At 33.2% G+C, this 17,126-nt stretch overlaps 1 protein-coding gene across 4 annotated transcripts in view; it reads left to right on the forward strand.

Moving 5' to 3' along the window:
* LOC118443050 (unconventional myosin-XV-like) overlaps window positions 1-17,084 on the forward strand; it is a 51,120-nt gene extending 34,036 nt beyond the window's left edge. For all 4 annotated transcript variants that reach the window (XM_035869489.2, XM_035869487.2, XM_035869494.2 and 1 more), the window contains 8 exons: window positions 12,606-12,985; window positions 14,352-14,655; window positions 14,737-15,132; window positions 15,263-15,447; window positions 15,549-15,681; window positions 15,758-15,962; window positions 16,049-16,185; window positions 16,255-17,084. In XM_035869489.2, the coding sequence (XP_035725382.1) occupies window positions 12,606-12,985; window positions 14,352-14,655; window positions 14,737-15,132; window positions 15,263-15,447; window positions 15,549-15,681; window positions 15,758-15,962; window positions 16,049-16,185; window positions 16,255-16,485 (1,971 nt within the window). In that variant the 3' untranslated portion in view covers window positions 16,486-17,084. The remainder of the gene's footprint in view (window positions 1-12,605; window positions 12,986-14,351; window positions 14,656-14,736; window positions 15,133-15,262; window positions 15,448-15,548; window positions 15,682-15,757; window positions 15,963-16,048; window positions 16,186-16,254) is intronic.
* The last annotated feature ends 42 nt before the right edge of the window (window positions 17,085-17,126 follow it).

The raw sequence follows: 17,126 nt of genomic DNA on the forward strand, positions 1-17,126 counted from the left end.
CGAGAAAAGTTGAGAAAAAAAACTGTGATAGAATCGTGAAGAATTTTCCAAGATCCTACAAGATCTTAGACCGGTCTTTCCGGTAAGAATAGTGACCTTATAAAGTAAGACGAGCGTAAATTGTTCGGACACTTTTTTTTTTCTTTTTCTTCTGCTTCAATCTTTCGGCCACGTATCGACGCGTGGAAAAAAAAAAAATTACACGTGGCGTTTGCTTTTCGTGTGGAAAATTCGCATTAAAAAGAAAAAAGAAAAAAGGAAAAAAAATTGTTTGAAAGTAAGTACTTGAAGCGTGTCTTGTCATTAGTTGAATTGTTTGAAATGTTCCAAGAACGGAAGTGGGATCGTGTTTCCTACAACGACTGAAAGAAGCCCTACCGAGTATGTCCCTCGAAGTTAAACACAGTCGATCTTACAATTAGGCGGGTGTAGCTTCTATTGTCCAGTGCAAGGATTCAAAAGTTTCAATGGAATACAGTTAGACCAGTTAGAACAATGAAATGTTTGCATTACCTTCTGAAACTAAAATTATCTAAATTAAAAATTCAATTTATATAATCTTTGGAACTGTATTATGATTATAAAAAAAAAGAAACATCTAAGAAATCTCTAAATATACATATATTTTAAACAGTATTGTTTTTGAGAATTATCTGTTGCTATTATGTTCGAATTGTTTCATAAAAATTTCTGTAATATTTATTATATTTTGTGTAAGTTTATATGTATATATATATATATATATATATATATATATATATATATTCTATATTATATTTGTGTGTAAAATTATTATTTAAAGAGCATCGTTTGTATATGAAATTTTTTGAATTTTTATTTTAAAGAGAGTTATCATATATTTCGCATAGATATTCTTTTATAAATTATATATATATATATATATACGTAACTACGTTCTGCTAAATTAGTAACGAGTATAAGGTAGAGACAGTCCGCGTAATGGCTAACAGTTTATCATGTAGAAGCTGATTAACATTCGCCGACTCTCCGCTCGCTTTTCCATTTTACACGCATGTATGATACTCGACGCATGATACTCGGCTTCATTCTTCATCGAGGTTTCTAAATCATCAATGATTGTATCGTTATTCCGTGAAGTTAAAAAGAAGAGAAAGATGGAGGCCGTAAGGTCTTCTTCGTACGTAGAAACGTGGGAATTTGCTTAGTAGCTTCCTCTATTTCTCTCTTTCTCTCTCTCTGTTTCTCTTTCTCTTTCTCTCTCTCTCTCTCTCTCTTAATCTCAGAGGTTGCTTTCTCGTTCTTCCGGTTGAAAAAATGTCTTGATTGTCACTTGATGATTTGATGAAAACACGCTATCTCTAATAACACGAAGAAATTGAACGAACAATTTATCTATCTAATCAATCAATTATAACAACTATTGTTTAACAGTAATTTGTAATGAAATTAATCATTTTTAATTGTAAGAAAAAAAAAAGTAAAAAGAAAAAAGTTGCGTCTTACTTGCGTTCTCATTAATTTTTTTAAATAACATAAATGATATCTGAAAATAATTTCCGGTTACGACGATGAATCAAATTTGAAGAGTGGAACGATCTCACGTATTTCGAAAAGTATACATAAGTACGGGAAGAAAAATGAGGAGGGTCGCCGTCGAAGAAGAAACCTGTATTGTATCGTGGGAGCCCTTTTTGAGGGTTCCAAGGCATAATCGCTCGTTTCCTTTGGCCGACAGGTGCTTCGTCCGTTACGAAGGTCCATAACCGGGTAAACCGAAACTCGTACCTTTTGTAAGGACCCCACCCAAAAGGCGTTGGCATCGAATCACGTTAACGGTTTTTCTATAGAAAAAAAAAAAAAAAAAAAAAAAAAAGAAAAAACTTTCGAAAACATTAGTTATAATATAATAATTTATCTCGTATTATAATATTAGATATGAATAATTGACAGTTAATCGTAAAAATCAATTAAATTGAGAATAACCGCTTCGAGCAAGAACGTAATTTGCAAATTATTATCATATTAATTATATCTTGTAGATATGATTTCGAAAAACCATATACATATACATATTTACATCGATAATAAAATATTACATTGATCCTCCGGTGAGATCGTAAGATCACAAGACGGTGCATAAAAATAACGTATGCCCGACATTCGCATCTGTACTTTCCAACGAGACTCTCGTCGCGGAAATGATTAAAAACGATTCGAAAGTCGATCATACGTAAGCCGTGCGGAAACTTTTTTTTATTTCTTATCATAATTATAAAAAAAATCAATGATCTCTCTTTCTTTCTTTCTTTCTTTCTTTCCTTCTCTCTCTCTCTCTCTCTCTCTCTCTTTCTCTCTTTCGAAAAGACCACATCCCAACTTTGAAATTTCACATAAATTGACTACATTGAAGAACTTCTTTATTCTTTTTATATTTCCTTCCATCGAACGAAAATAATGATGATAATGAGAAAAAAAAATTAGGAGCAATCGCTTCCGACTTTTCCTCCCTCTTCCGGTTCCGATTTCTACTTCATTGCTCGGTGTACTCACGACCATCGTCTCGGCATTGTTGTTTCAAGGGAATCGTGGATATCCACACGCCCACGCACTAGCTACGCCTTTTTCTTTCATCGTAGCTTCTTCCTTATGTCTTTCTTCTTACCCCTTGATCATCTACCTTTGCCTATATATACATATGTACATACATACATACATACATACATACATACATACATACATACATACATGCATACATACATACATACATACATACATGCACATATATACACATACACACACATACACATATAGAGACTATGTTAAGAGCCATTAACCGGCTGTCGCCAGTGGAAACTTATGGCAGCCCTTCGCCAACGATTTCTACAATTTTTGCATCGCTATTTTCTCTCTCTTTCTCTCTCTCTCTCTCTCTCCCTCTGTTTCTCTTCTACTTATAAGCGTTCTTTTCGAAAATGCGATTCGTCTCACGCCATTCGTAGAATTATCTTTGCTCAGCGTCTAAGCAGAATTACTAAGTATGAAAATTTCAACGGTCAGAAAATTACACGATGTATTATCCTTCAGACGTGTTCAACGTGTTAATTGCTTACCGTCATTTTCTTATTCTTGTTATTTCTTGTTCTTTCCTATTTCTTTCTTTTTTTTTCTTTAAGAAAGAGAAGAATATCAACAATGGTGCAACGTACTTGCGAGAAAATTCGTTAAAGTTCATAATGTATTCTATACTTAGTTATTTATCTCGAAAAGAATGTAAATATTGTAATAAAATCGAAATTAGCTCAAATTCGCGGAACATAGAATTTTTCCTTTAATTGAAACACGCAAGAAATATACTTTCTCGCTCATTTTTATCAACGTTTTGATCAGCTTTATAATAACGATATATTTATTACTTCGATTCCGTGATGGAAAAATAAGTAATTAATGTGAAATTCGAATTAATATTGATAATTGAAAGAATCGAGACAGATGGATAAACCTAACGCATCGCGTTAGATTTTTCGTAAAATTATTCCTCTTATCAATTCGGATTGAATACGAACAACTCGTTTCGTTTGATTTCTTTTTTCATAGATTCACTAGACGATTCTCGAATGGAAAGAAAAGTTTCTAATGCAAGTGGACTGTCGTGTTAGAGTCCGTTCTAAAAGTCTCCTTTCGCATTCTCGAATGTACATTCCAATCGAGACTTCTAATACGGATATTAGACTGGTCTCAACAACACTGTTTAATTAAAAAAAAAAATATTTATTACGGAAGAATGAATTTTCCAATTTTAAAATCATATATTTTAAGGGGAAAAGCGAGACAGTGATAAAAAAAATATTTCATTTTTAAAGAATGCCGATATAAAACTGTTTTATTGTCTTTCATTTGACATTTTATAAATTTAGAAGAGAAAAAAAAATGAAGATAAAAAAAAAGAAACAAGTTTCATTATAAACTGGTCATCGATATTGAATGTAATTATTTCTCGATTTACGTCAAAGAAACGGAAGAAAATAAAAAAAGAAACAAAAAAAAACTGTTCGAATAAAGAGAAAAATGCATCGAATTGATCCATCCTTTCGATTGATTCATACTTTCACGAATGAGACCAAACTTACCCCATACAAAAGACAGACAGGAATTCGAGAGTTGAAAGGAGTTCGCTCCAGTCGAGCGATTGCTGATCAATTCGAATTTCCTGATGGGAGGACCATCTCTCGTGTCTTGCAGCACGCTATAGCCCAACTTCTTTCGCAGGCTTTTCCATGTGAAGAGCATCGCACATTGGTGCAGCGCGAGCGTTACAAAGAGAAGATATATATATATATATGTATATGTATGTATATATATATATATATACATTCACAAAGTCGTCGTTTCTCGTGGAGGGGTTCGACCCAGATATCAGTCCTTCGAAGGCATCGGCCAACAGAGTTCGTAGCGCGAAGCTCGAAGCATGTTGAGCCTAGAAGCGTTACCTTCTTGACGGAAGACCAACTTCTCGAATAAGCCGGGTCTTCAGTCACTCGCTCGTCGTTCCGCAGTACGGAATACAACGCTTCTTACGTCTTTAGATTATGATAACAGTGAATACGAAATAGAAATAAACGGATGAAAAATAAAAGAGAAAATATTGAATTTATTTCATTGATGTGTTTTATTAGAATAGAAAACGACGAAATATATACATATATATATATATGTATATATATATAGATATATATATTGATTGTTTGAACTGATTTTTTATTTGTTACGCGAAAGAAAAAAAAGAAACGAATGAATGAACAAATGTATAAAATGTGACAAGTGACAAGTGTTCCGTAGATGATATTTCATTATTTGACGACTTCGTGTGAGTGAGAATGAAAAGTATTTTTTGGAACTAGCATCTCGAATAAATCGTGACTCATATATAATGTGATATTAAATTTAGTCGGTCGATTATTCGATTTATTATTTCTTTTTTATTTTGTTATACATCCTCTTAGGAATCTTTTATCTTTATCTAAATAGGTCTGATTTGTCATTTAAAATAGCACACATAGAGATGTGTTTACGTGCTGTCAATCGGAACTCGACCGTGATCTAAAGTATAATGCGTACATCAAAGAGGGTTGGCCTTCCGTGACTCGTTACACTCCCTCGTTTTACAATTACAATGAAGGAATTATCGTAATAGAGCAGAGAGCGTTGGCACGATTAACGTTATGCGTGCTGGCGTGTAACAGCGGCCGTGCGGTTAACTTGAATCAGAGAACGGTCATGTAATTAATAGTGCGTGACACTGGAGGAGGTATAGAAAAAAAAGAAAAAAAAAAGAAAAACTAACAAAAATATAAAGGACGACGACCGGTCGTCGCTTAAATCGAAGACTGGTTTTCTTCGAAAAGTGAATTTTCAATACACAGTCGACGCGTAAATATCGAACAGTTCACATCTTTCCTTCAGAAAGTTTCTATGTACATGTGTGTGCGTGTTTGTATGTGTTAGCATTAATAAATATAATAAAAATAAAAAGAAAAAATAATCTCTTCTTTATCTAAAGCGTTATGTAAATTTGTGAAGTATCATATTTATATCACGCTTATGGTCAACGACGTAATCAATTCTTCGAGAACTCAAATCCTTGAATCCGTCGAAATTACTATAATTATCGGTTGATCTATCGATCATCGTAGAATATACGGCTGCATCCATATACCTTCTCTTCTCTTTGCTCGCTCGAAGGTACGATCTCGATCGATATAATGTTGTAATACATCGGTTTCCCGTGACAGTGTCATAGCGAAATCTTAGTACTCGTGTCACGATACTCGGTTACACGAAGCTACGATCGTGTTTACCTCGTGGAACCGCCTCTGTTAGAGTTTTCCACGGTGTTTTCTCTTAAGAAGAATGTCCGTTGAATTTTTCAGATTAACGAATACGATCATAAACGAATGGAAAGCATTAAAGATCTTTCGAAAGATCGCGGGAAACGATTCATCGTCTTTCAGAGAATATTCTTCTGAAGTTTGTAATAATAGCATAATAACGTTATATTCCTCGTTCGAGGAACCTGTAATGTGTAATTCGAAAAAAACGATAAGAAATTATTCTTATCGTATCACGAAAACTCGATTTTCTCTCTCTCTCTCTCTCTCTCTCTCTCTCTCTCTCTCTCTCTCTCTTTTAATCTTTCTCGTTCCCCTTTTTCTGTTTCCTTTTTCTGTTTTAATTTTTTGTTTATTTGTTTGTTCTTCCTATACACAGTTCTTTCGACTTACGATTATTCTTTAACATATGACGTAATTTCTTTCTTTACTCTTTTTATGAAAGACTGTTTATTCCTTCTTAAAAGAAACGTCTGACGTAATATATACGAACGAAACACGCAGTTTGTTTCTTATCCAAGAAACTCCTTCGTTCAAGTATAACAGAGAAGTCTATTACGACTATTTTCAAATAAGAAAATATTACTAGGATCGTGATCTCTGTTACGTAAGTTGAACCCTTGTCGACCTCATGCAAATCATTAAAGTAACGTGTCGTTTTTGTGTTTTTCGAATAGATTCAAAGATCCTTGCGTAATTTTCAAATACATATGCATGTAAGTATATAGTACGTGCGTGTAGGTTAAAGATATCGATCGTCTCTTTATTTTCGATTCTTCAAAATTCGCGCGATAAATAATGAACGTTAATTAATCATTCGTTTTATTCGGAATTTCTCATAATAAAAAATTATAATTTAACAACGCCTCACGTCATTATCGCTTTATTAACCTTGTCTCGAAACAGGAAGTTTAAATTCTGAAACAATGGTTTAAGTATTTATAACACGACGATTTCTTGATACGGCAAAGGTGTAACGTTACTCTCGATTTATTTCATGATTTATTTAATTTAAGAAATGTATTATTATCACAACCAAACAATATTAAAGAAACCGTACAGTTGAATTTATTAAAACCAGTTTTACGAAATTGCAGAATTTCGAGTTTTCAATTTATAAAAAACATGTGAATACTCGAACAGAAAAAACTAGAACACGTCTGAACTACATAATAATAAGTGAACCGTTTATAAAAATCTACTTGTTAGTTATTTATCGATTTAAAAAGTCAAATTTAAAAAGAAAAAATAGATCAGAAAGAATCCGAGAGGAAAAGTGGAACGTGTCTCAATTAAAAGCAAAATTTCACGTTTATTAATTCTCCAATGATAATATGAAGGCTACATGATTTTCGAGAAAACACGGCCATTTCTCTCGGTTGACGTCGCGTCAGAAAGAGAAAAAAAAAGAAAAAGAGAAAAAAAGAAAAAAGAAAAAGAGAGTTTGTTAGTGCGAAATAATTATAATTAAATGCGAAGCATTGTTCGCCAAGTGCCCGCGAATCCCACGAGAGTTCTTCTTGAAGCTTCTCACGATGTCCTCTAGGAAGAAGTTCTTCCTTGATCTACATGCTTAATGTATTCTCGAGTCTACTTGAATATCAAAACGAGTTCGACATATGAAAATTTAATTAATCTAAATGAGATAGCGTTCGATTTAAAAATTCTCTAAGCGCGATACCAATTAAATGTTAAATCTGTTAACGCGAAGAGCAAATGATAAAAAAAAATAAATAAATAAATTAATTAATCATATTTGATAGCACTTAAAAAAATATCATATCTTCTGAGATTCTTCTTTTTACAATTTATTTATCAAAAAGTTTCCTATCTTCGTTCGTACTATCATTTTATTTTTCATTGAATTAAATGTCATATATCTACATGCATCGATTAACACAAGTTAAATCAAAGGAGAAAGGTGTTTCAACGATCGAAAGTCTGTTTTACTTTACAAATGTGTCTTGTTGATATTTAAAGTCTTTTTTAGTTTCTTTCTCATTAATATAAATATTATCACTTCCTCAATATAAATACATTTATATAGTTTTTTATAATTAATATAAAAGAAGAACCTTTTACGAGGAATAATACATTCACGAATATATTTCTTCGATCGATAATTATATTTTTTATTAGCGGCAACTCTAAGATCAATTTTACGTAAGGTCAACGTTACGTAAAGTCTATAACCACTTCGTTGACTCTTTTTTATGCGCAGACCTATAGATATTTCTCTTTCGATAGGTCGAATCACGAAATACCTTACAAGTACACGAGAATGTAATTACTATCGTTTATTGAACTATCATTGAAGACGATTTCTAATGACCTTAAAATGGCCTCGTATTTTCTGCGTTAAATTATTTTCTCATCTATCATCGAAATGATTTTACGCTCAATGATATAAATTAAAGGAGAAAGCCCATAACAAATTTATCGAAAGTATCACGAAGATGCTATTGCATATATTTAAAATCAACTATATTTAATATCGAGGGTCACGATGTATTCGAGATATTTCTAACGTAGAAAAAAAAATGAAAAAAAAAAACAGGAAAAACTTAGCATTATCTTATATCCCTGAAATTATTATAGAATGCTATGCTTCCTCCAAAAAGGCGATGCATCAACGTTGGAAAGTCTTTCGAATTTTTGAAAGAAACTGAAGAGATCGTAATGTTGGATAACAGAGAATTCAAATAAATTAAAAAAAGGAAAATTATCAAGGACGATGATGGAACGTGAGGTTTCCGACGCAGAGGGCGTGTTTTCAAGGAGACTATCCGGAAATTGGGAAGAATTACCGACGACCTTGAGAAGACGTCAAAAGCACAGACCAGAAATCCTTAGTCAGTTCGCCGACTTTTCGGAATTATCTGAAAGTGAATTTCGTAAGGTCGACGGGCATTCGTTCAATAACGTTCAACGTATCGTTAAAAGATCTGAATTTTTACGAAGGCTCGATGTAAATGAAAATGGAAAAAATGTCGATACGAAGCTCGATAGAAGAACGACACCCGATCGTTTGTATAATAATCGATTGGACGAAGATTATCGACGACATTACGAGAATCATGAAACGAAACTCGGACAACATAGAAAGAGCCTTGGTAATCTTGCCAATAAATTCGATTTGAAGAGTCTTTCGGATGAGGATCGTAAAACGAATTCACCGGACAGTCTTCTAGTGAAATCCTCGGAATCCGATCTGAGCAGCGACGAGTATGGACACACCGATGATTCCGGAGCGTTCTTGGAAAAGACGTCGAACTTTGATCGTGGTACGAGGATCGAACAAAGGACGACAGGCTTCATCAAGTTCTTTGCTCGAGACGATTGCAACAAGCGAAAGAAAAAGTCGGAGGATATAGGTACGACGGTACCTTTGGAGTACAGTCATTTGGACGTTAACAAGAACAATTTAAGCCAAAGTCCAAAGTGTCTGGATTATATTCGTAAGGACTCGAAAAAGGATTTCTTTGGTAATCAACAAAGATTCGAGTATGAAAATATTCCGAGAGTCGACGTGTCAAAGTTCGATCAAAAATCTTTTTTAAATCAAATTCCGACAAAGATTTCGGAAAACGTTTTGCAAATCGATCATCATCATCAGCAGCAGCAGCAGCAGCAGCAGCAGCATCGCAATCAATCTCAGCCGACGATCGAACAACTGAGACTGGAGGAGGGTTGTCAACTTCGAAACTCGAGAAACTCGTCACCCAGCTTTGCGAGAAACGCGGAAGACGGTAGGAAGTATCAAACACCGTCACCAAATCGCCAGAGAAACGGTACTGACGATCTAAGGATCAACGGACTCATTCAAGATTTCTACGATAGCGAGCAAATGATCGCACGGGTGAACGGCGATCGAAGGATGTCCAAGATGGAAACGATCACAGAAGAGAACGCGGCAGATGGAAGTAAACTCAGCGTACGTGAAATATTGAAGAGATTCGAGGAACTTCGTACTCAAAACGAAATGCAGCAGGCATCCGAGGAAAAGTCGAACGACAAGACCCTTACCACCATTCAGGAGACCTTGAAGAAACTCGATGAGAAGGTCAAGAGCTTCCAGGTCACTATACCGATTAAAAAAGTCGAATCTTTTTCTTATACCTGAGAGTGTCCCCGATCAACGAACGCATTCCGATTGTATTTTTATCGTACGATGTTGTTTATAGAAAAGAGAAATTCCAACTTTGATCTTTCTCTTTCGAGACAACAATCTTTGAAATGTTTTTAATGGCTTTTTTTCTTTTTTCTTTCTTTTCTTTTTCTTTTTTTTTTTTTTTTTTTATTTGTCTGAAAATTAATGTGAGAGTAGTAATGGGAATGAAAGTGTAGTTCCGCTACTAATAAAAAATAAAATACTGAATATGTATTATTTTAAAGTAATAATCATGGATATTAAAAAGTAACAGTTCATTTAAAACCAACAATACAATTATTGTTATTAAATAAACATCGTTCCCATTGCTAAATGATAAATGAAGGAAAGAGTCATACGAGAACATTACGGGATATCATAAATCACGAAAAATTCTTACATATAATCGCTTCACATTCAATCATTAAGAAATAAACTTAAGAGCATTCAAGGATATCTCTGAATTGATTTTTACGAACTCTATACGAAATCAACTTTTTTATGAATTCAAGGAGTGTACAAAGGAGTCGACCTTGTGTAGATCTCACCTTTCAAGATTTTTCTTCTTTTGTAACATCCTCTTCCTATCTCTCTTTCTCTTTTCGCTTTTTTTCTTCTTTTATCCTTCGCCAGAAAAGTGGTCAAAATAATCGTACATTATCCCGCCAGATGACAGAAATGGCTCCTCTTTCTTTCGTGACGATTCTACGTTTACCACAAGAAATCCTCTAGATTAAAGAAAAAAAAAAAGAAAAAAGAAAAGAAAGAAAAATAAAAAAAAAAGCATACCGCTAGATGAATAAAATAAGACATGGGGAAAGGAATGTTCGATGGTTTATATAAATCATGTCGGATAACTGTTTCCACGCCACGATTGTGCGAAAGGCGAATTATCTCGAATGAGGCACCTATCTCGAATAAGTAGCATGGCCAAAGAAGAAGTGAAACACATAAAAATATATGTATCTAGTCGTTGATATCTCGGTTTATATCGAAGGAATTATTCAAATAATTTTATTAAAAAAAAAAAAAAAAGAAGAAAAAAGAAAAGAAAAAAAGAAAGAATAGAGAAACAACGAATTCATGTAAGTAAGTAAGTAGTTGAGTTTATTTAATATATCACTCGGTCATTAAAGCCGTAACATCGATATGGAACTGGTATTTCGAGATTGTACGACTACTTAGCATCCTCGGATTAGAAACTGCATTTTTCGAAAGCGTCAATTCCGCGAACACCGAGGTCTTATTATTCGCATTAGTACTTAGAAAGTTAGAGGTATGTTCATACATGCATCACGTGATCACTTATACATATAGATTATTATTAATTCGTTAACACTCGTCTAGCCTCATCTCCGTCTGGATGCATTCAGTATAATGTGGGTCAGGGTCGACATCTGTTTATCCCGCATACAAATATACGCGCTCTTATACTGTTACATACATATACGAGCTCACGTCCGATATTTGTTACGAGTAGAATCGAGCTTTCAAGTATCTGTATACCGGGTATCCCTTTATTTAGTTATCGAGGTCAGATCGGGGTATAGAACGACCGTTCAAGAATGGGGTTCGATTCCTTCGCCATAGGAATCGATATTTAATTGCATTTTCGATTTATGCAATATACAACAATCCAAACCTGAAAGATATTCCATTGAAAATGCATGGAACGTTAAGAAGAACTACGATTAAATAGAGAAAAAACTCAAACGAGATTTGAAATAGATGCTGCTTGTTATTCGATCCATAAAGAATCTATGAGAAATCGATTGAAAGAAGCTATATAATTTATTATTAATGAGCTGATTTAATGTATATCAATGTTTCTTTCTCGACGTAAAAAAAAAAAAAAAAAAAAAAAAAAGAAAAAGAAAAAAGCAACACTTTGAGAAATGTGGTTGCATGTCGGTTAGAGGGAGCCGATCAACTTAGAAGGGAAACGTGTTTTTTCACACAAGAGACTGATCAGATACCGTACATAGGACTAGAGAAAAGAAGGAAATGAAAACGACAAAAAAGAGTATAAAGGAAATGCGAGAGGACCTCGTGAGTCGCGATAAACTCGTTCGAATTGCACGGAGACACGCGAAGGAAGAGTCTTCTGAAAGAAAGTAAAAGAAAAGAAAATCACCCTGATCTTGTAATTTATGTTATGATTTATCCCATATCTACCTACATTATGATTTATCGTACTGTTCATCGTATTTACCAGTCATTTTTTTACATATACACTGCCAGTTATCACACCGCTTATCATACTTCATTTTATCATACACAACTTTATTCACCATGCAATACTTATTAGTTCTTTTATCATATACCTACTATTATTAGTTATCCTTGCGAGTTATACCATATTTATTATCTGTATTATTAAAAATATACTTTATATATATATATATATATATATATATATATATATATATTGTAATGTATATATATATATATATATATATATATATATATATATATATTGTAATGTATATATATATATATATATATATACATATACTTTACAATCTATTATGTAATACGTCATACTTATATTACATATACATATATATAATGTTTCATTTTATTTACAGGTCGATCAGAAACCTCAGCACAAGCCGAATCATCATCATGAAAATCACGTTTCGCAAATTACAAAAACTATTCAATTGCAAACGAATCACGCGACAACGAATCACGTCCAATCTCACAATCAAACCAATCACATTATTTCCAATCATGAAAATCACATGCCGTTGAATCGCGTGCCAAATCATGTGTCTGCGGTAAACCATGCGAATCATCAGAAAAATCAACAGAATCATCGAACAAGTCCTAATCAAGAATGGCGACAACCGGAAGACAATGGAAGATTGCATGACGAGAGCATTTATGAGAGTGGTCCGGTTGTCAACGATGGGAAACACTCGCTTTTGCAATATGCCATGTTAAATTTCAGGCAGAGCACGGAAAAGTAAGAAACACGCATTATTTTGTGAATTTGCATATTTCCATAACGACGCCTTCCTTTCCACTTTTTTTTTAATTTTTATATTTACGTCAGAAAAATGATAATTATTATTATTATATATAATAATAGTTATATTATATATTAATAACAATTATTGTTTTCTGACTATAAGTTAGTATATTAGTATTATTACTTATTCTTACTTATTGTTAGAATACTAATATACTTACTTATTGTTAGTATAATAATATAAGTTATACTATAGACTTCACATTATATAATCTTTGTTTAGACGCCAAAAAATTAAATTATATAGGGTTATTATTCAATTAATAATGATTCAAAAACAGAGCTCAATGAAATATGATTATTAATGAATGGATTTCAAACGAATCGTTTTTTTGTATGAGATTATTCAAACAATATTTATTTTTGATTATACAGTAAATAGAATTGCAATTATTTTTCTTTTGAATATTTATATCGTTCTTAAATATGAGCTTAATTATAATCACTTTAATATGAAGCAGATTTGAAATATCATATTAAATTTCACTCAGAGCTCTGTCTAACAATTTACAAAGTTGATGCATCTTCGATGCTACGTCGTTTGTTTCTCAAGCACATTCGTTAAACTGATCGAGAGTATTATCTTACAGACAAAGGTTTATGAAAGTACAGGATTCACACATAACAATGTAGAAAACTCCTATGTTCGATCTCATACGTAGGCAAAAGTTATTATATATAAAATCTACTTTCGAAGAAGGAGGAGATTTTTACACTTGTATAAAATGCAAGATCAAGTCAAAAGAGACATGAGAGACGTTAAACTTTCACAAGAAAAATGCCACTAATCTCGTCTTGCTTAAAGAGAATTGGCTATTTTAGGTGATCAATAGGAATAGTAAAATTATTGGGTGGTGAGCCGGTAGTAGGAGCAAGGAAAGCGAGTTTTATGTACTTTATCGATCGGTAACACGTTAATTACGAATAAATAAATGTAAAATGATAATCGTATCGGGCTTATGCAAGAGGACACACACGAGGTAATCTGTGTTGAGAAAGCATAACGCATGTAGTTCTCAGATAGCATCAACTACCAATCACCGACATGGTTCTTCTCTTTCTTCGTCTTCCTGAATTGCGCTCTCCATTTCTTCTTCATTTTTTCCGTAGTTAGAAGTGCGCTCTCAGGATGTGCTGGTAAAAGATTTTCATCTTGCCTTTCTCCTATAAAACAATCGTCGTATAAAATTTGCATTTCTCATTTGGAATTTAAGAAAATCTTATATTTTTCCCTGAGTGATATGTTGTTTTTCGTAAAGAAAATGATTTAAAACTGAAGACTTTCTTTCTTGTTCGTTAGGTTCGAGATGTTAAAGACAGCCGATGGTTCAATAAGTGGTTCGTTAAAAGTGATCGAGTCATTGAAGAGCAAGAAAAAAGGTAAAAAAAACAAAGGACAACAAGACGGTGCCGAATGGACATGGAAGGAACAAGTGGATCTCGTCAAATATTCCAGTGTACCGATAGAGCAAAGTCTTTTGAGACTCGATGCAGATTTAAGTGCTTTGGCAGTGGAATGTTTCCTATGTTTGATGAGATATATGGGAGATCAACCATTACCTCCTGATATGAGCGAAGTCAACTGTGTTTATACGATTCTTATGGTAAACCTGTTAATAGCATTATCTATAAAATACATAATATTTATTTTCGATATATTCATGAGTTGGATACATTATTCATAGCACTGTCATCAATACGAGCTTCTACGTGACGAAGTTTACTGTCAGCTAATGAAACAAACAACAAACAACAAGAGTCCCAATCCGGACAGCTGTCAACGTGGATGGCGTCTTTTCAGTATCGTCGCTGCTTATTTCACTTGCAGCGAAGGACTCAAACCATATTTAACGAAATATCTCGAGACTGCAGCGTATGATAAAAGACGAGCCTATCATGGTACTGCCACGGTTTGCCTTCAAAATCTCAGGAAAACAGTCAAGTATGGTGGACGAAAAAATGTGCCTAGCGTCGAGGAAATAATGGCTATAAGTGCTGGAAGAAATGCAAAGAGACAGATTTACAGATTGCCCGGTGGAACCGAGAGAGTGATCAACACAAAATGTACTACGGTTGTGCAGGTTGGTTAATTTTTATATTTATATCGTATTAATTGTTATTAATTTATTTCATAAACTCGACTTATCTGTGATGCGATTGTTTGCTTGTTTTTTTCTTATCATTGATTTTAAATTATTTTATTTTTTGAAGGACGTCATCGAAGAAATGTGCAACATCATATCCGTAAGAAATCCTCACGAGATGGACGAGTTTTCGTTATATTGCATAGTCGATGGCGATGCATTCACCATGCTGTTGGCTAGAGACGAATACATTTTGGACGTGACTACCGAATTACACAAGAATCATCAGGTGTTTTATTTAATATTTTGCAGGTATGATTGTTTAAATAAAAAACTATTAATAAATAAGTCTAATAAATTCACATTATCGGACATGTGTGTTAATATCTATGTTATCATTTGTTATTTCGTAGATCTGTGTGGTATTATTCATTAAGACTTGACGCACCATTGTACATAGAAGTTGTTTTCAACCAAATTGCTCCGGATTATTTAGAAGGACTATTGCTAGTCTTACCTGGAGAACATTTACCTCAAGAAGTTATTGTAAGTCCATGATCGTCAATATCTTTTTATTTTATTTTTTTTATATCAAATTATTAACAAATAACATTTCTTGCAGTACGATATGGCTCAAATAGCAGCACTTTTACATAGAGCAGCGGACATGACACACGAACCTGCCACGAAGGAAATTAAATATTTGTTGCCAAAACCAGCACTTAGTTTAAGAGAACCAAGACCTCAACAATGGTCAAACATGGTACAACAAGCTTGGAACAATGTACAACATATAACGGCAGCTGCTTCAAAAGCCCAAGTACTAGGTACATATACGTATTTATAAAAAAATTGATTAAAAAATCATTTTGTTTCCGAATAAAACGAATTTAACGGATTTAAATTCTTTCAGAAATATTATCGAAATGGCCATTATTTGAGTCGAGTTTCTTTGCCGTAAAAAGAATTCCAGAGGGTAAAGAAAAAGGTGGCGATCATATTTTAGCCTTGAATCGACATGGTGTTCATTTCATAGACTTGGTCACTCACGTGAGTATTAATACTTTTAAGAGAAAATTAATATCAAATATATAAATTAAAAATGATCGAATATTTTAGGAAACACTATATCATTATCCTTACTCCGAAGTAATATCAACGCGAAAGGTTAAATCCGAGGAAGGAACCCTTTATTTGGACATGAAATGTGGCAATCTTATGCAACAACGTATAACCAGACTTCAGACGGAGCAAGCTCATGAAATTTCACGTCTGATTATGCAGTACATTACTATGGAACAAAGAACGACCAACTCGCAGCCCGGAGGAATTGGGTTTGGAATGAGATAAACTTATTAACAGTCCTCTCAAATTGATCTGTCAATGTCTCGACAGCTTAAGAAGTTCGTTTTAAAATGATAATGAACGATCTTTTTCTTCTTCATTTTCTTCTTCTTCTTCTTCTTCATTTTCTTCTTCTTTTTCTTCTTCGATCGTTCGAGTACGAAACGAAAAGAATTAAAAGATCCAATTATATGAATGTTTGCTATAAGGACTGTGTAAATACCAGTTTAGAATCGTTTAAAGGAAGGAAAGAAGAAGCAATTAAAGAGAACGACGATTCTGTACATCGAAGGGATTCATTCCTTGGGGTTATTGGTTTTAGGCTTCAGTGCAGAATATTCGTCGATGCTCTTGATTTATAATATTTATAATATTTTTTTTTTTTTAATATGTACGTATATTTCAATTCTTTACTTTCTTTTCTCAAGTCATGACATTTTTTCTCTCTATAACATAGATAAAGAAAATAAAATAATTGCCAATGAAGGTATAGACATTTACGATCCGATCTAAGTCGATCTATTAATAAAAATAGCTCTATATTTATTTTATCTTGATCGTCAATCGAAAAAATTTCGATTGGAATTTTAACAATCTATTTTCTTTTTAAATGTATTCATTATATAAATATACACGTTCAACGATGA

The sequence above is a fragment of the Vespa mandarinia genome, chromosome 4, assembly GCF_050613455.1.
Source record: "Vespa mandarinia isolate Hongniang chromosome 4, ASM5061345v1, whole genome shotgun sequence".
NCBI classification, from domain to species: Eukaryota; Metazoa; Arthropoda; class Insecta; order Hymenoptera; family Vespidae; genus Vespa; species Vespa mandarinia.